The 22,981-nt window shown below is 40.5% G+C and overlaps 1 protein-coding gene across 1 annotated transcript in view; it reads right to left on the bottom strand.

The window, feature by feature from the left end:
- LOC126199461 (protein Fe65 homolog) overlaps positions 1-22,981 on the bottom strand; it is a 316,456-nt gene that overhangs the window by 19,937 nt on the left and 273,538 nt on the right. Inside the window, exons 12-15 of the mRNA XM_049936381.1 lie at positions 17,396-17,497; positions 15,558-15,760; positions 10,180-10,359; positions 3,247-3,417 (exon numbers count right to left, since the gene is read on the bottom strand). Of these exons, the coding sequence (XP_049792338.1) occupies positions 3,268-3,417; positions 10,180-10,359; positions 15,558-15,760; positions 17,396-17,497 (635 nt within the window). The 3' untranslated portion in view covers positions 3,247-3,267. The remainder of the gene's footprint in view (positions 1-3,246; positions 3,418-10,179; positions 10,360-15,557; positions 15,761-17,395; positions 17,498-22,981) is intronic.

The following is a 22,981-nucleotide window of genomic DNA, read 5'->3' as shown; positions in this document are numbered from 1 at the left end:
ACTTATTAAACTGACAGTTCAGTATTATCCACAACCTACAGCACCTGCTTTCTTTGGATCTGGAATTACTGCCTTCTTCCTGAAGTCTTTTTGCACACCAGGTAAATATTTTTTCCACAGCTGGCTCTATCAGAGATCCGAATAATTCTGAGGGAATGTCATCTATTCCAGGAGCCTTGTTTCAACTTAATCTTTCAGTGCTTTGTCAAATTCTTGTCACAGTATCCCATCTCATCTTCATTTACTTCCTCTCCCCTTTCTATAATATGACTATAAATTCTTATACTGCCCTCCTACACATTTCTTCCACTTTTCAGCTTCCCATCCTTTTCTTTGGACTGGCTTACTCCTGAACTCTTAATATTCATACAGATGCTTCTCTTTTCTCCAAACGTCTCTAATTTTCCTGTGGTGACATCTATCATCTGCCTGCTCATGCATGTTTCAGCAGCCTTGCATTTATTCATTGGCCATTCCTGCTTAGCCATCCATTCTTCCTTCCTCAATCTCATTCTTCGACATATGTGTTCCCTTTCACCTGTTTTATCTGATGCATTTTTCCTTTTTTCCTTTCACCAGCTAAATAAAATACATTCTGTATTATTCACGAATTTCTATATGCCTTATCTTTTTGCCTATTTGATCCTCTGTTGTCTTCACTATTTCACCTCTTGAAAGCTACCAATTTATATTCTACTGTATTCCCTTACTCTGTTTCAGTCAAATTTTGCCTATTGTTCCCTCTGAAACTTGCAATAATTTCTGGTTGTTTGCACTTATCCTGAAGAGTGGAGAAACTTCAGGATAAGGAAATCAGGCACACGTACATAACAGCGATCTCAGAAAGGTACCAGTTAGTTGAATGTAGTCAATTACAATCATTGGAAAAGGAATGGACAAGGTATAGGGACACGGTACTAGAAGTGGCTAAAGAATGTCTTGGAACAGTAGTGTGTAAAAGTAGGATGAAGCAAACAGCTTGGTGGAATGACACAGTCAAGGCAGCCTGTAAAAGGAAAAAGAAGGCGTATCAAAAATGGCTACATACTAGAACTCAGGTAGACAGAGAAAGTTATGTTGAAGAAAGAAACAAAGCCAAACAGATAATTGCAGCATCCAAGAAGAAATCTTGGGAAGACTTTGGAAACAGGTTGGAGACTATGGGTCAAGCTGCTGGAAAACCATTCTGGAGTGTAATTAGCAGTCATCGAAAGGGAGGTAAGAAGGAAATGACAAGTATTTTGGACAGGTCAGGAAAACTGCTGGTGAATCCTGTGGATGCCTTGGGCAGATGGAGGGAATATTTTGAAGAGTTGCTCAGTGTAGGTGAAAATATGATCAGTAATGTTTCAGATTTCAAGGTAGAATGGGATAGGAATGATGATGGAAATAGGATCACATTTGAGGAAGTGGAGAAAATGGTCAATAGATTGCTGTGCAATAAAGCAGCTGGGGTGGATGAAATTAAGTCGGAACTCATCAAATACTGTGGAATGTCAGGTCTTAAATGGCTGCACAGGATAATTGAAATGGCCTGGGAGTCAGGACAGGTTCCATCAGACCGGACAAAAGCGGTAATCACACCAATATTTAAACATGGAAACAGAAAAGATTGTAACAACTACAGAGGTATCTCTTTAATCAGCGTTGTGGGTAAAATCTTCTCAGGTATTGTTGAAAGGAAAGTGCGAGTATTAGTTGAGGACCAATTGGATGAAAATCAGTGTGGGTTTAGGCCTCTTAGAGGTTGTCAGGACCAGATCCTTAGCTTACGGCAAATAATGGAGAAGTGTTATGAGTGGAACAGGGAATTGTATCTATGCTTTATAGATCTAGAAAAGGCATATGACCGGGTTCCTAGGAGGAAGTTATTGTCTGTTCTACGAGATTATGGAATAGGAGGCAAACTTTTGCAAGCAATTAAAGGTCTTTACATGGATAGTCAGGCAGCAGTTAGAGTTAATGGTAAATTGAGTTCATGGTTCAGAGTAGTTTCAGGGGTAAGACAAGGCTCCAACCTGTCTCCACTGTTGTTCATATTATTTATGGATCATATGTTGAAAACAATAGACTGGCTGGGTGAGATTAAGATATGTGAGCACAAAATAAGCAGTCTTGCATATGCGGATGACTTAGTTGTGATGGGAGATTCGATTGAAAGTTTGCAAAGTAATATTTCAGAGCTAGATCTGAAATGTAAGGACTATGGTATGAAGATTAGCATCTCCAAAACGAAAGTAATGTCAGTGGGAAAGCAATCTAAACGGATTGAGTGCCAAATAGGAGGAACAAAGTTAGAACAGGTGGACGGTTTCAAGTACTTAGGATGCATATTCCCACAGGATGGCAACATAGTGAAAGAACTGGAAGCGAGGTGTAGCAAAGCTAATGCAGTGAGCCCTCAGCTACGATCTACTCTCTTCTGCAGGAAGGAAGTCAGTACCAAGACTAAGTTATCTGTGCACCGTTCAATCTTTCGACCAACTTTGTTGTATGGGAGCAAAGCTGGGTGGATTCAGGTTACCTTATCAACAAGGTTGAGGTTACGGATATGAAAGTAGCTAGGATGATTGCAGGTACTAGTAGATGGGAACAATGGCAGGAGGGTGTCCACAATGAGGAAATCGAAGAAAAACTGGGAATGAACTCTATAGATGTAGCAGTCAGGGTGAACAGGCTTAGATGGTGGGTTCATGTTGCACGCATGGGAGAAGCAAGGTTACCCAAGAGACTCATGGGTTCAGCAGTAGAGGGTAGGAGGAGTCGGGGCAGACCAAGGAGAAGGTACCTGGATTCGGTTAAGAATGATTTTGAAGTAATAGGTTTAACATCAGAAGAGGCACCAATGTTAGCACTGAACAGGGGATCATGGAGGAATTTTATAAGGGGGCTATGCTCCAGACTGAACGCTGAAAGGCATAATCAGTCTTAAATGATGATGATGATGATGATGATGATGATGAACTTATCCCGGTCCCATCTCCTTAATTTGGTACCTTTTCACAATTTCTCAAGCTAAATTTCATAACCAATAAACATCTGCCCTTGGAAATGTCTTTTGCTTTAAAACCTGGTTTCCGGATCTCTGTCTTACCATTATACAATCAATCTGAAAGCTTTCAGTGTCTCCAGGTCCTTTCAGACATATGACCTTCTGACATTATTCTTAAACCAAATGATTAAATTTGAGAGATACAGGATTTTAAGTTCAGATCAATAATATAGCTGTTTTTCAGTGCCAGTTACCTGCAGTGAGAGGGCCTCATCTCAGGACTCACTGCCACGCAGCCTTCTGCCAGTAAGGCTTCCAACAAGAGACTTCAGTGTAGCACCCAGACCTTTCCCTGGGGTCTGAGCATTTTGCTGGCCACGACCTAGTCCCTGTGGATGCGCATCCAAGCACTTTTGATACCTTAGCTGTGAACAGATACAGGTTTTATTCATTACACATTGAAAAAGCGTATTATAAGATTCACAACAGCATGACAATCTAAGACTATGGCATAGGCAGAACAAGATAAAAAAAAAAAGACATGAGGAAATTGTCATTTGGTAAGAGTATGAGGAAATTGTCATTTGGTAAGAGTACTAAATAACACCATAATCAGCACTCAAGTTAGAGTATATTAAATCATGTGGTTGTTGTTGTCTTCAATCCAGAGGCTGGTCTGATGCAGATCTCTGCACTAGTCTACCCTGTGCAAACTTCTTCATCTCTGCATAACTACTGCAACATACATCTGAATTTGATTCTGTTATCAAGCCTTGGTCTCTCACTACAAATGTATACCCACCACACTTCCCTCCACCACTAAATTGGTAATTCCTTGATGCTTCAGGATGTGCCCTATCAGTCGATCCCCTCTTTTAGTCAAGCTCTGTTTTTATATGTTTTTTTCTCCCAAATACGACTCAATACCTTTTCATCAGCTATTCGATCCAACCATTTAGTCTTCAACATTTTTCTGTAGCACTATACTTCAAATTCTTCTACTCTGGTGTTGTCCATAGTGTTTTAGTCTATATTTCATTTCTGTACAAGGTTACACCACAAACAGTTACTTTCAGAAAACAGTACCAAATATTTAAACTCCTGAAAAATGTAATCTTCTTACTAGAGAAGTTTTATTTGCCCATATCATAATAACTACATACATGTATGACTAGTGTCAGCAATTTAAATTGCCATATTCACATCATCTATGTACATCAGTCATTATGCCACTCGATGTAGCACACTGTCATCTAGTCATAAGCATATTTGGGAGAAACTCGTTGAAGGAGATGCAGAGTGTAACATTATATATTATATAACAAAACCATACTTGCGGTCAACCCACAAAAATTTCTTATAAAATACATGTTGTTCACAGGGTTTTCATTACTATTTCTTTACTGAGTGTACACCACCAATTATGGTTTTATTATATAATACATAATGTTAACTCTTCAACGAGTTGCTCCCAAATATGCCTATGACAAGATGACAGTGCACTGCACTAAGGGGCATAACAACTGATATGTGCGGATGAGCTGAAAATGGCAGTTTAAATTGCCAAACCAATTCATCCATATATGTAGCCTATTTATTGCAATCTGGGTAAATAAAACTTCTCTAGTACGAAAATCACGTTTTCCAAATTCAGATATCACTCTGCTGCTGACAATGTCAGGTAACCATACTTAAATTTATAATTGGTGCTAACATATTTCTATTTTTCAGGAAAATGTTTCTTGTTATTGCCTTTCTACACTTTATATCCCTCTAATTTGGCCGTTGTCAATTTGCTGCTCAAATAACAACCTGGTTCTCTTGGTATTATCTAATTTAAATACATAGTATTCCTTTACTCTTGTTTTCTTTTTTTGATGTTCACTTTATCTTTTTTAGGACACTATTCATTCTTCCAAATCCTGTGCCATTTCTTACAGAATTACAATGTCATCGGCAAACCTTGAGATTTTATTTCTTCTCCTTAAACCTTAATTACTTTTCCAAATTTCCTCTGCTGCTTGCTCAGTATATATTTCAAATAAAGGCTACTACACAATCATAATACCTTGTCAACTACTGCCTCCCTTTCATGTCTGTTGACTCTTATAACTGCAGCCCAGTTTCTATATGAATGCAGATAAACTTTCACTTCCTGTATTTTATTGCTGTCACATTGAATATGTCAAAGAGAGTATTCCAGTCAATAGTGTCAAAAGTATTCGCTGAATTTACAAATGGTATGTAGGTTTGCCTTTCTTCAATCTACCTTCCAAGACAAGCCAGAGTCAATATTGTTTTGAATGTTCCTACATTTCTCTGGAAACCAAACTGATATCTTCCTGAGGTCAACTGCTACAAGTCTTTCCATTGTCCATAAATATTTCATGTTGCTATTTTGCACCAATGGTTCAGTAGTATTCACACATATCAGCACCTACCTTCTTTTGTATTAGGATTATGAAATTCTTCACGATGTCTGAAGGTATTTAGCCTGTCACACATATCTTGCATACTAGGTGGAATAGTTTTATCATGATTGGTTCTGCCCAAGGCTATTGATAATTCTGAGGGAATGTGATGTACCCCTGATCCATTCTTTCATTGTTTTTGTCAAAGTCTTCTTGTAATTTATCTCAGTGTTCTGTCAGTTGTTCTCATAGTATCATATCTCTGATCTAATACTCGTCACCTACTTCCTTTTCCCTTTCCATGATATTGTCTTCAAGTAAATTACAGAACATTAAGGAAACCAGGAAGAAAAATGAACAACAAAGACATCCTGTGGCACCTCCAACATGCTACCCTTGCCGAGTGATGGGCAAGGAAGATGATTTCACATAAACAGCTTGGTGATGGTGATTTGAAATATGGTAACAAAAGTTGTGGCAGAATATAAATAATTTAGGAGTAAAGGGAAAAAAGTCACTAAATAGTAGAAGCACTTTATTGTCAACAGGTGCACACACACACACACACACACACACACACACACACACACATGTGTAACTAGATTGTGCTGGCTAAACGTGCAATGGTGGGATTGCAGTACAGGGAGGAAGGCATCAGGTGCACGGAATAGGGATGCGAGAGGGAGAGGTAGCAGGTGCACGGGCACAACAGCCGGTGAATTCGTGTAGTGCACAGTGGTGATGATGTGAATGTGTGGACTGGGAGTGGTGACAGAACAGAGGAGGGTAGACTATCGGGTAGAGAATGTGGGTGCAATGGTTAGTGAGATTGGGGCCAAGAGGGTTAAGAGAGTGAAGGATGTGTTGCAACCATAAATACCTTCTGCATAGTTCAGAAAAGCTGGTGCTGTAGGGAAGGATCCAGAAGGCACAGGTTGTGAAGCAGCCACTGAACTTTAAGAAATCCACAGCACAACCATGGGAACCTGCATGGCACCCTCCTACTACAACTTGTTTATGGGTCATTTAGAGGAAACCTTCCTAGCCTCTCAATCCCCTTATCTGGTTTATGTTCAATGATATTGTAATGATCTAGACATGGGGTCACAACACTCTATCCTCATTGCTCCACAACCTCGAAATATTCTCCCCATTCACTTCACCCACTCCCCCTCGGCCCAATTGCCACATTCCTGCAAGTTGAGCTCTACCTCTGATGGTTCCAGCTGTACCTCTGTCCATATAAAGTCCACCAACCACCAACAGTACTGCATTTTGACAGCTGTCAACCCTGCCACACCAAACAATTGCTTCCATTTAGCCTAGCCAGTGGATGGCATAACTGAAGTAATGAGAATTCCCTTGGCCAGTATGCTAAAGATCTCGCAAAAGCCTTCAAATGCAGGTACTACCCCTCAAGTCCAGTCCACAAATAATTTCCTGTGCCATATCTTCACACAATCTAATCATCCTACTGTCTCCAAAAACCAGTTGCAAAGGAGCACCTCCTGCATCCATATCACCAAATGTCATCCCAGACTGGAGCAACTGAATCCTGTCCCTCACCAGGACTTCAACTGTCTATCATCATGCCCAGAAAAGATGAACTTCCTACCCATGATCCTACCCATTACTTCTAAAGTGGTATTCTGCTGCCCACTCAACATACACAACATCCTGGGCCACCACTATCCCACTCTCACATGCAGCCCCTTGCTGCATGTGTCATATACCTGTGGAAGACTCAGCTACAGGCCTGTCAGATTCACCCACCCAGCACATGTACTCCAATCCTGTCACAGGCTTGTCCTACTCCATCTGAGGCAGGGCCACCTGTTAAAGCAGTGATGTCATATACTGACTCAGCTGCAATTTATATTCAGCATTTTATGTCAACAGGACCACCAACCAGCTGTCCACTAGAATGAAAGGTCACTGCCAAACTGTGGGCAAGAACAGAGTTGACCACCAATGGTAGAAAATGCTGCTGAGCACAACACGCTCAAGTTCAATGAACGCTTCACGACCCATGCCACCTTGGTCTTTCCCTCTAATAGCAGAGTGCTAGGTAGGAGTTATTCACACAGCTTCTGCTCTCGTAATCCTGCTGCCTGCAATCTCCCACTGCATCCACAACATCTACACAACACTCTTCCCCTCCTCTGTTCTGTCAAATCCTCCCCAGTCCATGCCTTCACGTTATCCGCATTGTGTGCTGCACACACCCACTGGCTCCAGTGCCTGCGTGTTGCTTTCCTATCCTGTGCATGTGCTGCCTCTCTCTCCTAAATTCCTATACCACAAACCTGCTGCCTCTCTCCAAGCCACCAACTAACCCTCTTCAACCATTCCTCAGCCTTCCTGCCTCTTTCTCCCTCTGCCCACCCCACTTGAGACAAACGCCCATTCCAGACCACCCGCCAGTTTGTAATCCTGGCATTGTGCCACAATCGGCACAATATAAGAGAGAGTGTGTGTGTGTGTGTGTGTGTGTGTGTGTGTGTGTGTGTGTGTGTGTGTGTGTGATGAACTTGCTCAGTTTACTGCTGCCTGCCTGCAGTTACTTGAACTGCTACCTGCACTGGTTATCAGATCAAGGAATTCTGTCACTTTCAGACCAAGGAGCATGAACTCAGATCAGGAAAAATATACACCTGCTGTTGTATTAGAAATACTTTAAAATTTCACTCCTACTGTCTCATGTAAATGACACTGGTAAGAAAAGGTTGCAAGTGGATATAAAACAACTCTTTCTTCAGTCACTATCAGCTGACCAAGATGTCATTTAAGTCTGAAGATTTTAAATTACGAGTTACACTCAGGTTTCATCACCTTCATCTTTACTTTGTACATAATTCATACACAACACGCACTGAAGTGACAAAAGTCATAGGATACTTCCTAATATGTCGTACCTCCTTTTGCCTGGCAAAATGCAGCAACTCGATATGGCATGGACTCAACAAGTCCCCCGCAGAAATATTGAGCTATGCTGCCTCTGTAGCCATCCATAATTGTAAAAGTGTTACCAGTGCAGGATTCAGTGCGCAAACTGACCTCTCAATTATGTCCCATAAATGTTTGATGGGATTCATGTTGAGTGATCTGGGTGGCCAATCATTCACTCAAACTGTCCAGAATGGTGTTCAAACAATTGTTAACAACTGTAGCCCAGTGACATGGCACACTGTCATCCATAAAAAGTCTATTGTTGTTTGGGAACAGGGGGTCCACAAATGACTGTAAATGGTCCCCAAGTAACTGAACATAACCATTTCCAGCCAATGGTTGTTTCAATTGGACCAGAGGACTCTGTCCATTCCATGTAAACACCACCCACACCGTTATGGAGTCACCACAAGCTTGCACAGTACCTTGTTGACAATCTGGGTCCATGACTTTGTGGAGTTTGCACCCTGCCATCAGCTCTTACCAACTGAAATTGGGGCTCATCTGATCAGGCTATGGTTTTCCAGTTGCCTAGGGCTCAACTGATATGGTCACAAGCCCAGCAGAGGCACTGCAGGCGGTGTCGAGCTGTTATCAAAGGAAGTAGCGTCAGTCATCTGCCGCCATAGCCCATTAACACCAAATTTCGCCACACTGTCTTTCACGCAGTGTTCCGTGTCTGTTAACACTGACAATCCTACACAAATGCTGCTACTCTTGGTCGTTTAGTGAAAGCCATCAGCCACTGTATTGTCCATGGTGAGGGACAATACCTAAATTTTGGTATTCTTAGCACATTCTTGACACTGTGGATCTTGGAATATTGAATTTCCTAACAATTTCCAAAACAGAATGTCCCATGCGTCTAGCTCCAAATTCCATTGCATGTTCAAAGTCTGTTAATTCCTCTTGTGTGGCCTTAGTTACATCAGAAACATTTTGGCATGAATCATCTTTATTTATTTATTTATTTAATCGTGTCTGAGCTACATCTGTAATTAATTAATACGCTATATATACTAGGTTACAAATACAAGTAAATGATAGTTATTCATTCATATATACATTCATGATCTTCACATATTGTAAGTCGTCACTATTGTCTAAAGCAAGGCTCATATCTCTCTCCAGTGTTCGGCACACTTCACTGCAGCGTCGTTGGCCAACCACAGGTCTTGGAAAGTGCATGGGGCCAGCAAAGATGGACAGGTCAGCAGGTGTGTCATGATTTGTTTTCCTCCACATTGGCAGGGCTCTTCTTCGGTGTATCCCCACTTGATCAGGTTATCCTGTGATCTTCCCATTTGACATCTAAGTCTATTTAGGCTCTTCCAGACTCTCCATTCCAATTGTGATCCAGCAGGATCTGAGTGCGAATGACAGCTCTGGCAATGCACTGCCCTTTTATACCTTGTGTACAGAACACTACTGCCACCTCTACATGTGCATAGCACTAGCCCTTGACTTTTGTCACCTCAGTGTATCTATCAATTAACTAACTGCATTTTTACTTTCAATATCCCTTGCCAGTATTGCTAACTGGGTATGCGCTCTTTGTAAGTCACACACTCGTTATTATACTTTAAAGAGTCATAAAAAAGTCTGTGCACAAATGAGTTTTCCAATTCTTCCCTTGGCCCTTATCTGTTATAAGTAAACCAACATCATTACTTCTTAAGCCCTCAAACACATTGGAAAAAATAGACCTACCAACAGAAAGCAAAGTCATGTTTCATTCATATATGTATTACACAACCTTTTCGTCACTTTTTCCTCAGTTGAGGTTGTAAGGTTCCAAACAGTTGAAGGCCTTTTCTGTTGTCTTACCTTACAGGCTGCTTCAACAGTCTTGCATAATGCTCCAGATGAAGGTTCACAATGGAATACATGGGCCATAAAGAGATCCTGTGCAGTGTGCATGATGAAACCACACTGCTTTACATTCCGTCCAATCCCAAGGAATGAAAGGTACCGAACTCGGCATTCGGCAATTAACTTACTTTCCTCCTGTGAACAGAAATTTGAAACTTTAAATAAAATGGAACAAGTACTTTAGAGTAAATTTTATCCACAATTATTGCAGAAATTATACTTTGCACAAAGCTACAAAAACAGTAATCCACACATATTAAAGTTATGGTAATTGCTAGTACAGTAATAAAAAAATAAGCTTCTTAAACTGCAATATATTTCAAGTAATTATTTTGACACTATACTTGATAAAATTATGGTTTATCAAAGTTAGCATAAGAGTTATTTCTAATGTATGTACCATTGTTTCCACAACTCAGTTTGTTCATAATAACAACATGGTTCTGTTTACAGCTACACACACACACACACACACACACACACACAGAGAGAGAGAGAGAGAGAGAGATGTCAGTCTAAAATAAGACCAGGCCAATGGTGAATCACTTCCCAGCTCTAGAGTTGAGAAGTGGAAGTATTGAGAGACAATCCAGATGAACCACATAGACCCAGGTTCCTGTTGTTATGTTTCACAGAAAGATCAACACCAAAAAGTTTGGCACTGGTGGTGTGGATAAATTATGGTTACTTCCTTCAATAAGGAACACTTTATAAGACATACATGTTAGTTGGTAATAGAATAATGTCCCACTATAATAAAGCAAAAATTTCCCTAGCCATGCATAATACCCATCTCCACAGCCAAGATAACTCTTTGAAACTGAGTAAACCTCAAGTCTCTCTGCAGTGCCTCATGGAGTGAGAACATATACAGTAAAACTGAAGGTGATACATCAATTGAATAGAGCATTAAAATCCACATCTTCCACACCACTTTTTTAATGCTGTTAGAGAGCGGTAGATGTACCACAACTACGTTTCACTCTCTCCTTTCCTTTCACTTTCATAATCATCAATAATTACACAAATATGACACGGAGACTGCTACCCACTGCACAGAAGAATCGAGTGGCAGACAGGAACATTTAAAAGTAGACTACTAAAAAATATCACCTTTCGGTAAAAGTCTTTAATCAGATGCTCATTCACCTGATGAATGACTTTGTCCAAAAGAATATTTATTAAATGTATATTATGAAATGTACTCTGTATGATGAAAAAAGATACCTGACAGCAGGCCTGCTGCCTTCTTTCAACCATGAGGTGTAAACAGCTACAGCTGAATGCCATACCTGCCTAACACTGCAATAATGCCGAGACATTGCCATAGTAATGTAGACAATATCACGTTCTGTGGCAGAGGTGTAAAGAATTTGGACGAAACTCGCTTTTAACTGTTGGGGACCTATTTTTGCCACTGAGACTACAACTTGCCATGCACCAGCAACCCATCAGAGGACTAACAGAAATTTTATTCTTAATGCTTAGGAAATTATTATGCATTAATCATTCCCTATTAAACATTACCTTTGCTTTGTACCAGCCGAGTGTCTTTCACCTGGACTTACCACAGCACTGGTCCCTGTTATACACAACTGGCCATTAAAATTGCTACACCAAGAAGAAATGCAGATGATAAACAGGTATTCATTGGACAAATATACTAGAACTGACATGTGATTACATTTTCACACAATTTGGGTGCGTAGATCCTGAGAAATCAGTACCCAGAACAACCACCTCTGGCCGTAATAATGGCCTTGATACGCCTGGACATTGAGTCAAACAGAGTTTGGATGGCGTGTACAGGTACAGGTGCCCATGCAGCTTCAACATGATACCACAGTTTATCAAGAGTAGGGACTGACGTATTGTGACGAGCCAGTTGCTCGGCCACCATTGACCAGACATTTCCAATTGGTGACACATCTGGAGAATGTGCTGGCCAGGGCAGCAGTCGAACATTTTCTGTATCCAGAAAGGCCCGTACAGGACCTGCAACATGCGGTCGTTCATTATCCTGCTGAAATGTAGGGTTTCACAGGGATTGAATGAAGGGTAGAGCCATCACACCGAGTGATACGCCAGTATGGCGATGACGAATACACGCTTCCAATGTGCGTTCACTGCAATGTCACCAAACATGGATGCTATCATCATGATGCCGTAAAAATAACCTGGATTCATCCAAAAAAAAGACGTTTTGCCATTCGCGCACCCAGGTTCATCGCTGAGCACACCATCGCAGGCGCTCCTGTCCGTGATGCAGCATCAAGGGTAACCGCAGCCATGGTCTCCGAGCTGATAGTCCATGCTGCTGCAAACGTCATCGAACTGTTCGTGCAGATGGTTGTTGCCTTGCAAATGTCTCCATCTGTTGACTCAGGGATCGAGACGTGGCTGCACAATCCATTACAGCCATGCAGATAAGATGGCTGCCATCTCGACTGTTAGTGATACGAGGCCATTGGGATCCAGCACAGCATTCCGTATTACCCTCCTGAACCCACCGATTCCATATTCTGCTAACAGTCATTGGATCTCGACCAACGCGAGCAGCAATGTCGCGATACGATAAACCGCAATCGTGATAGGCTACAATCCGACCTTTATCAAAGTCAGAAACGTGATGGTACGCATTTCTCCTCCTTACATGTGGCATCACAACAATGTTTCACCAGGCAATGCCAGTCAACTGCTGTTTGTGTATGAGAAATCGGTTGAAAACTTTCCTCATATGAGCACGTTGTAGGTGTCGCCACCGGTGCCAACCTTGTGTGAATGCTCTGAAAAGCTAATCATTTGCATATCACAGCATCTTCTTCCTGTCAGTTAAATTTCACATCTGTAGCACGTCATCTTTGTGGTGTAGCAATTTTAATGGCCAGTAGTGTATGACTTTTCAGGACTTTGGGCGTTGTCTGTGTTTCATTACAGGCCTCATTTTAATTTTCTCTGTGGATAAATGTCTAGAGGGTTAAGTCTAATGAGTATGCATGCTATTTTGTGTTTCTCAAGTGACCAATTCAATGATTTCCAAGTGTTCTCTTCAGAAGGTCTCAGTGTCATTTTCTCTGCTGGTATTGTGATTATGTACATCATTGTTCCTTCTGAACTGAAATGGGTTATTTAGAACAAACTTCACAAGGGAATAAGAAATACTGTGAAGCAGTAGTCAAAATGCCTAATCCATAAACGGGTGTCTACAAGATGATTGTTGGTGAGCACCATACTTTACTCTTACTGAACATTTTTGAGACTTTATTTTTTTAAAGGCAATTTGCTCCAGAAGATTATTCCACATGACATTATAGAATGAAAATATGTCAACTTACTGACTTGTCTCCCCCAGAGATTTGTGATGTTTCTAAGGGCAACTGTGGCTGAAATTGGTTGTTTTAGGAGTTGTGTAACATGCTTTGTCAAGTTTAAATTCTCATCTATATGGAAAGCTAACAAGTTTGAAGTTTCCATCCTACTTATTTTTTTCTCACTGTGTGTTATACTTATCATTGGTGTAACGCCCCTAGGTGTGCAGGACTGAATATGTTACATGTTTTTGAAATTGAGAGTGAAACCATTTGCAGAAAACGTAAATGATACTTTTAAGAAGATTGTTTACCATTTCTCCTGTTACTGTATGTGTGCTCGGATTGATTGCAATACTAGTATCATCTGCAAAAAGAAACGATTCTGCTCACTGAATATTAGACGGAAGATTGTTTACATATATGAGGAACTATAGTGGACCTAAGATTGAATTGTGACGAACCCGTTATGTGATTTCTCCCCAGTCTAAATAATTTTGCTGATTACTTTGGTACGTTAAATACAACTTTCTAAATTCCTTTGGTTAGATGTGACATTATCCATTGGTTAGCTATGTCATCAATTCCATAAAACCTCAGTTTATATAGAAGAATACTGTGATTTGCACAGTCTAATGTTGTTGATAGGTCACAGAAAAGACTAACTTGGTGCTATTTTTTTATTGAAACAGAAATGCATTATTTTTTCTTGAATGTAGCTTTAGAATTTTTCTACCATAGGGTGTGCTTCTATGTCAAGCACACCGTGGAAAGTATATGATCCAGACTGCCTTCTCCCAGCAGTGAAAGGTTGTAGAGCCTGTGTAATGGTTTGCACAGTTGTATCATTGTTTCCAGTTGGTCTTGTGATTGCAACAAAAGGAAAGGTAGCTTTCTATGTCAGTGAAATCACTCCAAGTTACCACATTTATTCTGTGGCACAGATGAGATGATGATAATCCTACTCACACTGATGAAACTGTCCAGGATCGGTTTAATGAGCATCACAATGAAAGTGTTATTTAGTGTAGGTATTTGCTAGTTCCATGGATGATATTTGTGTAAATGCTCTACACTATGTCAGTAGGTTAACAAATATCATACATTTTCTCTCTGAGAATATCACCACATGCAGACTATTTGTATGACTGGATATTTGGTATTAATCTGGAACAAAATTTAATGAATGTAACCCAGCCACATAGTAATATTATTTATTCAAAAAATAACCAATGGAGTAGAAAGAGTAATCATGCAGAAATGATGTCAGTTTGTTTTCAAAATTACTTTCGTTGTCTGCCAGCACTTTTAATCCACAGGAAAGGTGATCAAATATTTTTATAGGTGCATATTTTGTTCCTTTCTGTGAAAGAGTAAGGCTGATTCCATAGAGGAAAGTCATCCTTGTTTCCAGTGTTATAATTATGACTGCTACTATCATTTTGAAATTGTGACTTTTTTCGCAACAAACTTCATAATAAGTAAATGATTTGTGTGGGTGTTTGAATGCTTATGTAACAGTTGCCTACATGTCGGTTCACAGCTAGTGCCTGAGGTGCAACGGTTTGTGTGGAGTGGCCTTCAATCACATTGCCACATTTCTTTGCAAATGTCATTAAAAAACTGGATAGCCAAAGGCAAAAGCATATCACAAGATGGATGACTGTGTAAAAAATACGAAAACTAAATCCGAATTAATTTTGAATAGCAAAAATGCGATTACAAAAAGTTCTTTTAAATTTTATCCCTCCTCATATTACTAAATACTACTCCCTCAGCAGACAACTTCCAGTTATTCAATTATTTATTCTGGTTCCAATATACTGTATCAGTTCATAAATTGGCCATTTGTGTTCTTATCAAAGTAGGCACACTGTTAGCAGTAATTGTCTTTATTCATCTCCATTGATGCATAAGATGAACAAACATCAGTCAAGATGATTAATCCTGAAAACTAAAATTGATTAAAGATGTAAATTCATATGTTAATTAAATATTTTAGTATCAGTTGTAATTTGAGCTCACCCCTGGCAGCATAATTGAAATCATTGATGGAGCAACAGCAACATTGACTGTACACCACTTGTCATGAGGGACTGTGGCCACCATCTGATCAATTGCGTCATTGAGAATATCCATACCAGTGGCCTTAGTCACTTGTGTTGATCCGAGGTACTGTGCTCTGAGTACCTTTTTGGGTTCCTCCATTGGAGTTGGAAAGGACTGTGCTGTGAAAACAGAAACCACAGAAGTGTTCAGTGTTATAGCTAACATTTTACTGTATTAATTTCAAACCTATTTGGTACATTCTTTATATTATGAGACAAATATCAGCACAAAGAAGAAAGTTAAATTTTCATTTTAAGACAAACCTTTGGCACTTGCAAGATAAGTAACTAAAATTTTGTGGCTAAATTATCAGAATGAACAGGTTTGGATTTACCAAATAACTGGACAGAAGAACAGATGGTTTTGTTGGAAATGCAGTTAGAAAAGGTGAAGGCACAAACTTGGATTGTAAAGGATGGGGAAGGATACCTCCCATGTTCTTTTCAGAGCAATTGTTCTCACATTCTCCTTAAGTGATTTAAGGAAACCATGGAAAACCTAAATATGGAAGGCCAGGCAGGCATTTGAACACATAAAAACATATAAATAAAACAATTTTCCAGCATAAATGTGAAGAAATTTTGAGACAAAAAGTAAGGAAGTATAACAGCTAATTAATTATTGTCTACTCCTCAAGTTACCTTAACAACCTAAAAAAACTTCTTTTTGTTACATTTATAAATACTGAGCTTAGTCACATATGACTTGTATCAATTATGCATTTGTCATTTCATTATTTAAATTGGTTAAAATCCATAGTTCCATACATCCCATCACACACATCATTGTGTTCTGAAAGCAGAGTCTCTGTTAGCCACTAAATCTGTTGGCTGTGCTTGTTTTCCAATACTTTGATAGGTCACAATATCAAGAAGTACATAACTAAAAAATCTTTGGATAGCATAGTGTGTGTGTCACAAAAAGCAAGTGGGTGTAGCAAAGAACTGAAAAATTAATTTGCTTACATATCAGGTGTAGTAGCTGTATGAAATATGCTGCAGTCAGAAAAAATCAGGTAGGAAAGCTAGAGGTGCTTGCATCAGTGTACAAACTGAAGAACTTTACACACTTTGATTTAGGAGTATGCAAATTTCATATAAGTTTGAGTCCACATAGTTACTGGAAATGTTATTGAAGAGTACAGCCAAAATAATTCAAGTCGTGTAATAAGAAATAAGAAAGAAATCAGCTTCATTCTCAGTGAGATAGCAGGTGTCAAATATGAACATATACAGTAAGCAGGAGAAAAATGTGACTTTTACACATAAAAATGATAAAAGATATGAAAATAAATTAAGACCTGATCAGTTTTGATTTTAAGTGGGTACGTTTTCATAATCCGTATTTAGAAATTATTTTCTAAAATATGTTATATTTCTTTTATGAAAGAAGCATGTGCATAGCATAAGCAACTAAACGTGGGTGGATTAAGAAAACAAGAAAATACCGATGAGCAACATATGTAATAAGAGGCAGGTGACTGGTGGAGAATGCTGAGTCCTGTGTCAAAATAATTATTACCAAGAATTCCAACCTACTGACAACAGTGTTGCACAAATATTGATTATTATCATTCTCAAATTTTCAGTGCTAATTTTCTCATCCAAACTCCACTTAAGTTTGTAACAACTTTCTCTGGGCTACGCATCTCAATCATAATGGAAAGTCACTTCAAAGTAACATATAATACAGTAAATATGTGGCCTATCTCCAGAACAGCAAACAGAGAAATGAATAACTGAATGTGTACATACTGACTAATGCTTGACCACTCCTGTGATGGAATCGCCTGTGTTCTGTTGGCAGATTTGTGGGACGAGCTGCTAGACCAGATCGTCCTCCTCCTCCAGTACCACCTGTCAAACAAAAGTTTGTTCAAAGTCTTCTGTCTTGTCCCCATACAATGTATTGTTAAGTGAACTTTGCAAAAGTATGTCTATGGCAACTGCTCAAAATATGAGCTGTGCAGAATCCAGCAAAACAATTTATTTTGTTGGCCAATATTCTTCTAGCAAATTATGTTTTGTATCATGTTTTCATTATTTAAACACTTTGTATGTAAATGAATATTCTAGTTTACATCCTCTTGTGCTAAAATTATAAAGTGCTGTTTACAGTCACTGCACCAGTACTGAGGTGCTCTCCTCTTAACATTTGTGATTTATGCTGGATAGATAGATATTTGTGATGCCAAGTTTATTGTTTGCTGCAATCAGAACCACAGTTATCCAAATAATAGAGTCAAAGAAATACTTTATCATGAAAGCTTATTACAATTTGTTGTTACATACATCCAATATCTACAAGGAGAGGAGGCAAGAGCACTGGGTTGCAGTGTAAAAATGCCTGTCCCATGGCTGTCAAACTATGCACAGTTTCCATTTTAAGTGCTACTGCTGCTGCATGTCTTTGGTATGTACCATGAGCATAATCACCAATTTACATCTGACCAAATGATTGACTTGGCACTAAAATACAGCTTTCTGCGGACCTACTGTAAATCTTCATACAACTCTAACTCTCTCTCTCTCTCTCTCTTAGTCATTTTGCAAACTTTAAAGTGAGAAATACTCTCTCTCTCTCTCTCTCTCTCTCTCTCTCTCTCTCTCTTTGTTGATAATACAAACAATGTCTCAAGCTCTTAATTAAAAATGTGCAAAAACTACTCTCCCCATTTTTAATCGCAGTGTACTCCTCCCACCTTATAACTTCAACTGCTTACAAAAGCCAACAGATGCTCTGATGTTTGAATTGTAAAATAATCCTCCAGTTCCATCATATAAGAATGATAGATAAAATTTAAAAAGTCTTGATTAACAAGTAGTTACATCTAGAATACTCAATAAAGGTGAACAAAATACTGCCAATGTCAAACAGTTCTGAGTGGGGGGGACAGGAAATTAAAAAGTTGAGTTGAATTCCTGTCAAGGTGGTAAACTTCCATCCTGTTTGTTTCTCATTCATGCTTGTCATTGTTTTAATAACTACACACATAAGTTTTACAAACTGCATTTATATAAACATAGCATGGGAACAATATGAACTTGAAAGACTGTAACACATCCACTTGATGACTCTCAGGAGAAAGGCATGATGTATAACTAAGTAACATTACTCTTAAACTGACGTGGAGGTGTGATTTATAGCAAATCCACAATCTGTTTACTTAATAATGGCCTGATCTTCATCTCTCAATATGTTTCATGTCTTAACCAAAAAACGCTGCTTTGTGCCTAAGGCCAATAAGTCCTAGTAATGCAACATCAGTCAGTTGTGAGATAGGTGGTTTGAACTATGATATCTAAAAGCCATTTTTATAAATATATATCACCTGGCAGACACAGGAAGAGTGGTGATTATCAATCCCTCATTTACATGTTGTACACCAGGTAGCTAGATCAAATCTTGAAACTGTTCAAAATGCAAATAGGCACTATTAAAAGACACTTACACAAAGCTTTCAGCCACAGCTTTCATCAGCAAAAGAGAAACATATGCCATTTATACACACAAGCAAGTGCACCACACACACACATCTATGATTACCTATCATCATGCCCTGAAATGAGGGACATCCTACCCGAACACCTTCCCACCCCTCCTAAAGTGGTCTCAACCTCCAAAAGATCCGAGTCCTTCCCTATGCCACTCCCAATCCCAACCCTCTGCCACAAGTATTATATCCCTGTGGAAAACCCAGGTGCAAGACCTGCCCAATCCACCCACACAGCACTTCCTATTCCATTCCTGTCACAGGTTTTTCCTACCCAACCATGGGCTGGACCACCTGTGAAAGCAGCCAAGTTATTCACCAGCTCTGCTGCAATCATTTATGATAGTATGACTACCAAACAGCTGTCCACCAGGATGAACGACCACTGCCAAACTGTGGCCAAGAGCCAAAGTAGACCACCCTGAGGCACAATATGCAGCTGAATGTAATGTGCTTAAGCATCATCACTACTTGAGCCATATCCTCCCCTTCACCTCCAGCTTTTTTGAACTGCACAAAATGTAGTTATCCTCATAACCTAAGGTAACACACTGTCCCCATACCCTCCATCCTGCCCTCTGCCAATGCACCCACCTATCTTTCCCTGCTCCTGTCCTTTTTCATTCCTTTTTTGCCCACCTCCCTCCCCCACAACCTCAAGGCACTGCGCCTGTTGGAATTCTAGTGCGTGCACAATCCACCAGACAGTGTTCCTCTCTCCCCCCACCTGTGCACTACTATTCCTTCCCCTCCCCCATCCCTTCCAGATTGCTACTTTCATCCCATGTGATAATTGCATTTTGGACCGAGCGGCCAGAGTTGGTTGTTATGTGTCCATGAGATGTGCTTGCTTGTATGTATCAATGGTGTGTGTTTTAATATTATGAAAATGAAAGTTGCTACTCACCATATAGTGAAGATTCTGAGTTGCAGATAAGCACAACAAAAAGACTGTCACAAATAAATCTTTCTCCCAGTAAGGCCTTCATCAACACTAGATGACACACACACACACACACACACACACACACACACACACACACACACACACACACACACACACGCACGCGTGCATGTGCACATGCAAACACACACGACAGGCGACCTAAACCACACTGCGAGCAGTAGCACCATCGCATTGTAATGTCTCTTGCAGCGGTCTCTCCGTGATATTTACAGAAATTTTATAAATCATATAACTCAAGTACATATCTCGAAATATCTCTTCTTATCTTACCGATTATCAAGGCAAAGTAGTTTCAAGCCCAATTATTCCTTGGAGCGTCCATTTACTCCATGGAATAGCTTCTCTGCTATCTATGTTTTTCTCTTAGGAAAAAGAATAGAGGACTTCTTGCCGATTAGTCGTGAAAGAAGGATGTATATGTATGTATTGTTGAGCTAGTCGTCATCTTGATGAGATTCTGTATGAGACGGAATTTAATACATGAACTAAACTAAAGTAAGTGTGTTCGCGTATTATTTAATGGATTATTATTATTGACAGTGTCTGCTTACTACGCTGTGTTGCACGGAATCAGTGGGGAACGTCTGATTTACACTGGACGAACCTGGCGTTTTGTATGCTCAAGATATCCAGTTACTTCAAATAAATAGGCTAACACGGTCTTACCAGCAGATCTCCGGTCTTCCCCATGTGATCACCGAAAGTTAATAATTATTACAAATGTTTCCAGGAGATCGACTGACAATTTTTGTCGCACCGAGACTTCGAAATTGCTTCACTGCCTTATGGAATTTAAGTTAAGCTTAATTTAATCAGGATAGAACAGTATTGAACTGTGTGAATGTGATAAGCCTGCTTTGTCAATGAAAATTCCCTTAATATACGCATGTTTTTACTATCCTGATCAGTGAAGCTAAATCAGGCCAGTGTGAGAGAGGTTTTAAATTTTAGATCCCATACAAAATATATTAAAGCATGATGGGAGGGTGGCTGGGTGGGGGTAAGGAGGAGGGTGGGGTGGAGAGAGGGAGGGGGAGGGGATAGTATGGTAGGGGTGGCGGACAGTGAAGTGCTGCAGGTTAGACAGGGACGTAGAGGTGGGGGGGAGGGGGGAATAGTGGAAAAGGAGAGATGTAAAAAGACTGGGTGTGATGGTGGAATGATGGTTGTGTAGTGCTGGAACGGGAACAGGGAAGGGGCTGGATGGGCAAGGAAATGGGTAATGAAGGTTGAGGCCAGGAGGGTTATGGGAACGTGATGCCCTGCTCTTCGCTGTTGATGCCACCTCCCTTTCCACTAACATTCCTAGTGCCCATGGCCTTACCACTATTGAGCACTAACTTTCCCAATGCCTGATGGATTCCAAATTAACAATCTCCTTCCTATTCACCATGACCAACTATATCCTCACCTACAATTACTTCTCCTTTGAAAGCATTACCTACAAATAAATCCAGGGTATGCCTCTGGGAACCTGCACGGCACCATCCTATGCCAACCTATTCGTGGGCCATCTAGAGGAATCCTTCCTAAAAAAAACCAGAATCTTAAACCCCTCACCTGGTTCAGATTCACTAATGACATCTTTGCTATCTGGATGAGGTGAGTGCACCGTATCCACATTCCTCCAGAACCTCAACAACTTCTCCCCCATTTGCTTCACCTGGTCCAACTCAACCCAACAAGCCACCTTCCTAGGTATTGACCTCCACCTCAAAGATGGCTACATCAGTACCTCCGTCCATATCAGACCTACTAACCACCAGCATTACCTCCACTTCGACAGCTGCCACCCATTCCACACCGAGAAGTCTCTTCCGTACAGCTCAGACACCTGTGGTCATAGCATCTGCAGTGACGAGTGGTTGCCCTTGAAATATACCGAGGGTCCCACTGAAGCCTTCACAGACTATAATTATCCTCCCAACCTCGTACAAAAACAAATCTCCCATGCCTTGTCTCTCCAGTCTCTCACTATCTCCCAAAGTCATACGGTCTGGGCACAGAGGAGCATTCCCCTCGTAACTTGTAACTCAGTACCACCCAGGACTGAATTACATTCTCCACCAAGGTTCCAACTACCTCTTATCGTGCCCTGAAATGAGAAATGTCCTGCCCACTACCCCCCCCCCCCCCCCCCCCCGCCTCCCTCCCCCAGTGGTATTCCACTGTCCACCGAATTTATACAATACAATCGTCCATCCGTACACAACCCTTGCTCCCATCACCTTACCTCATGGCTCATACTCCTGTAATAGACCTAGATGCAAGACCTGTCCCATACATCCTCCCACCACCATCACCTACTCCAGTCCTGTCACGAACGTCAACTATCCCATCAAAGGCAGTGCTACCTGTGAAACCAGTCATATGATGTACGTGCTAAGATGCAACCACTGTGCTGCATTCTACATGGGCATAACAGCTAACAAGCTGTCTGTCCACATGAATGGCCACTGCTAAACTGTGGCCAAGAAGAGAGTGGGCTATCCTGTTGCTGAGCATGCTGCCAAACATGACAGCTTTCATTACAATGACTGTTTCACAGCCTGTGCCATATGGATCCTTCCCACCAGCATCAGCTTTTCTGAATTTCCCCACAATACATCATAATTCTTGTAACCCTCCTGGCCTCAACCTTCGGTAGTCACTGTGCTCACCCATCCAGCCCCTTCCCTGTTCCCATGCCAGCACTACACAGTCGCCACTCATGTCATGCACTGGTGGTGCTGCTCACAGTGTGGTTTCAGTTGGCTGAGACTGCAGTCATGTGAGTGAGTTGCGAGTTGCATCTGCATGAGAGAGAGAGAGAGAGAGAGAGAGAGAGAGTGTATGTGTGTGTGTGTGTGTGTGTGGTCTAATGTTGACACAAGCCTTACT

Source organism: Schistocerca nitens, chromosome 8 (assembly GCF_023898315.1).
Source record: "Schistocerca nitens isolate TAMUIC-IGC-003100 chromosome 8, iqSchNite1.1, whole genome shotgun sequence".
Lineage (NCBI taxonomy): Eukaryota > Metazoa > Arthropoda > Insecta > Orthoptera > Acrididae > Schistocerca > Schistocerca nitens.
The sequence above is the reverse complement of the archived record's forward strand: the minus strand, read 5'-3'. Positions and strand labels throughout refer to the sequence as shown.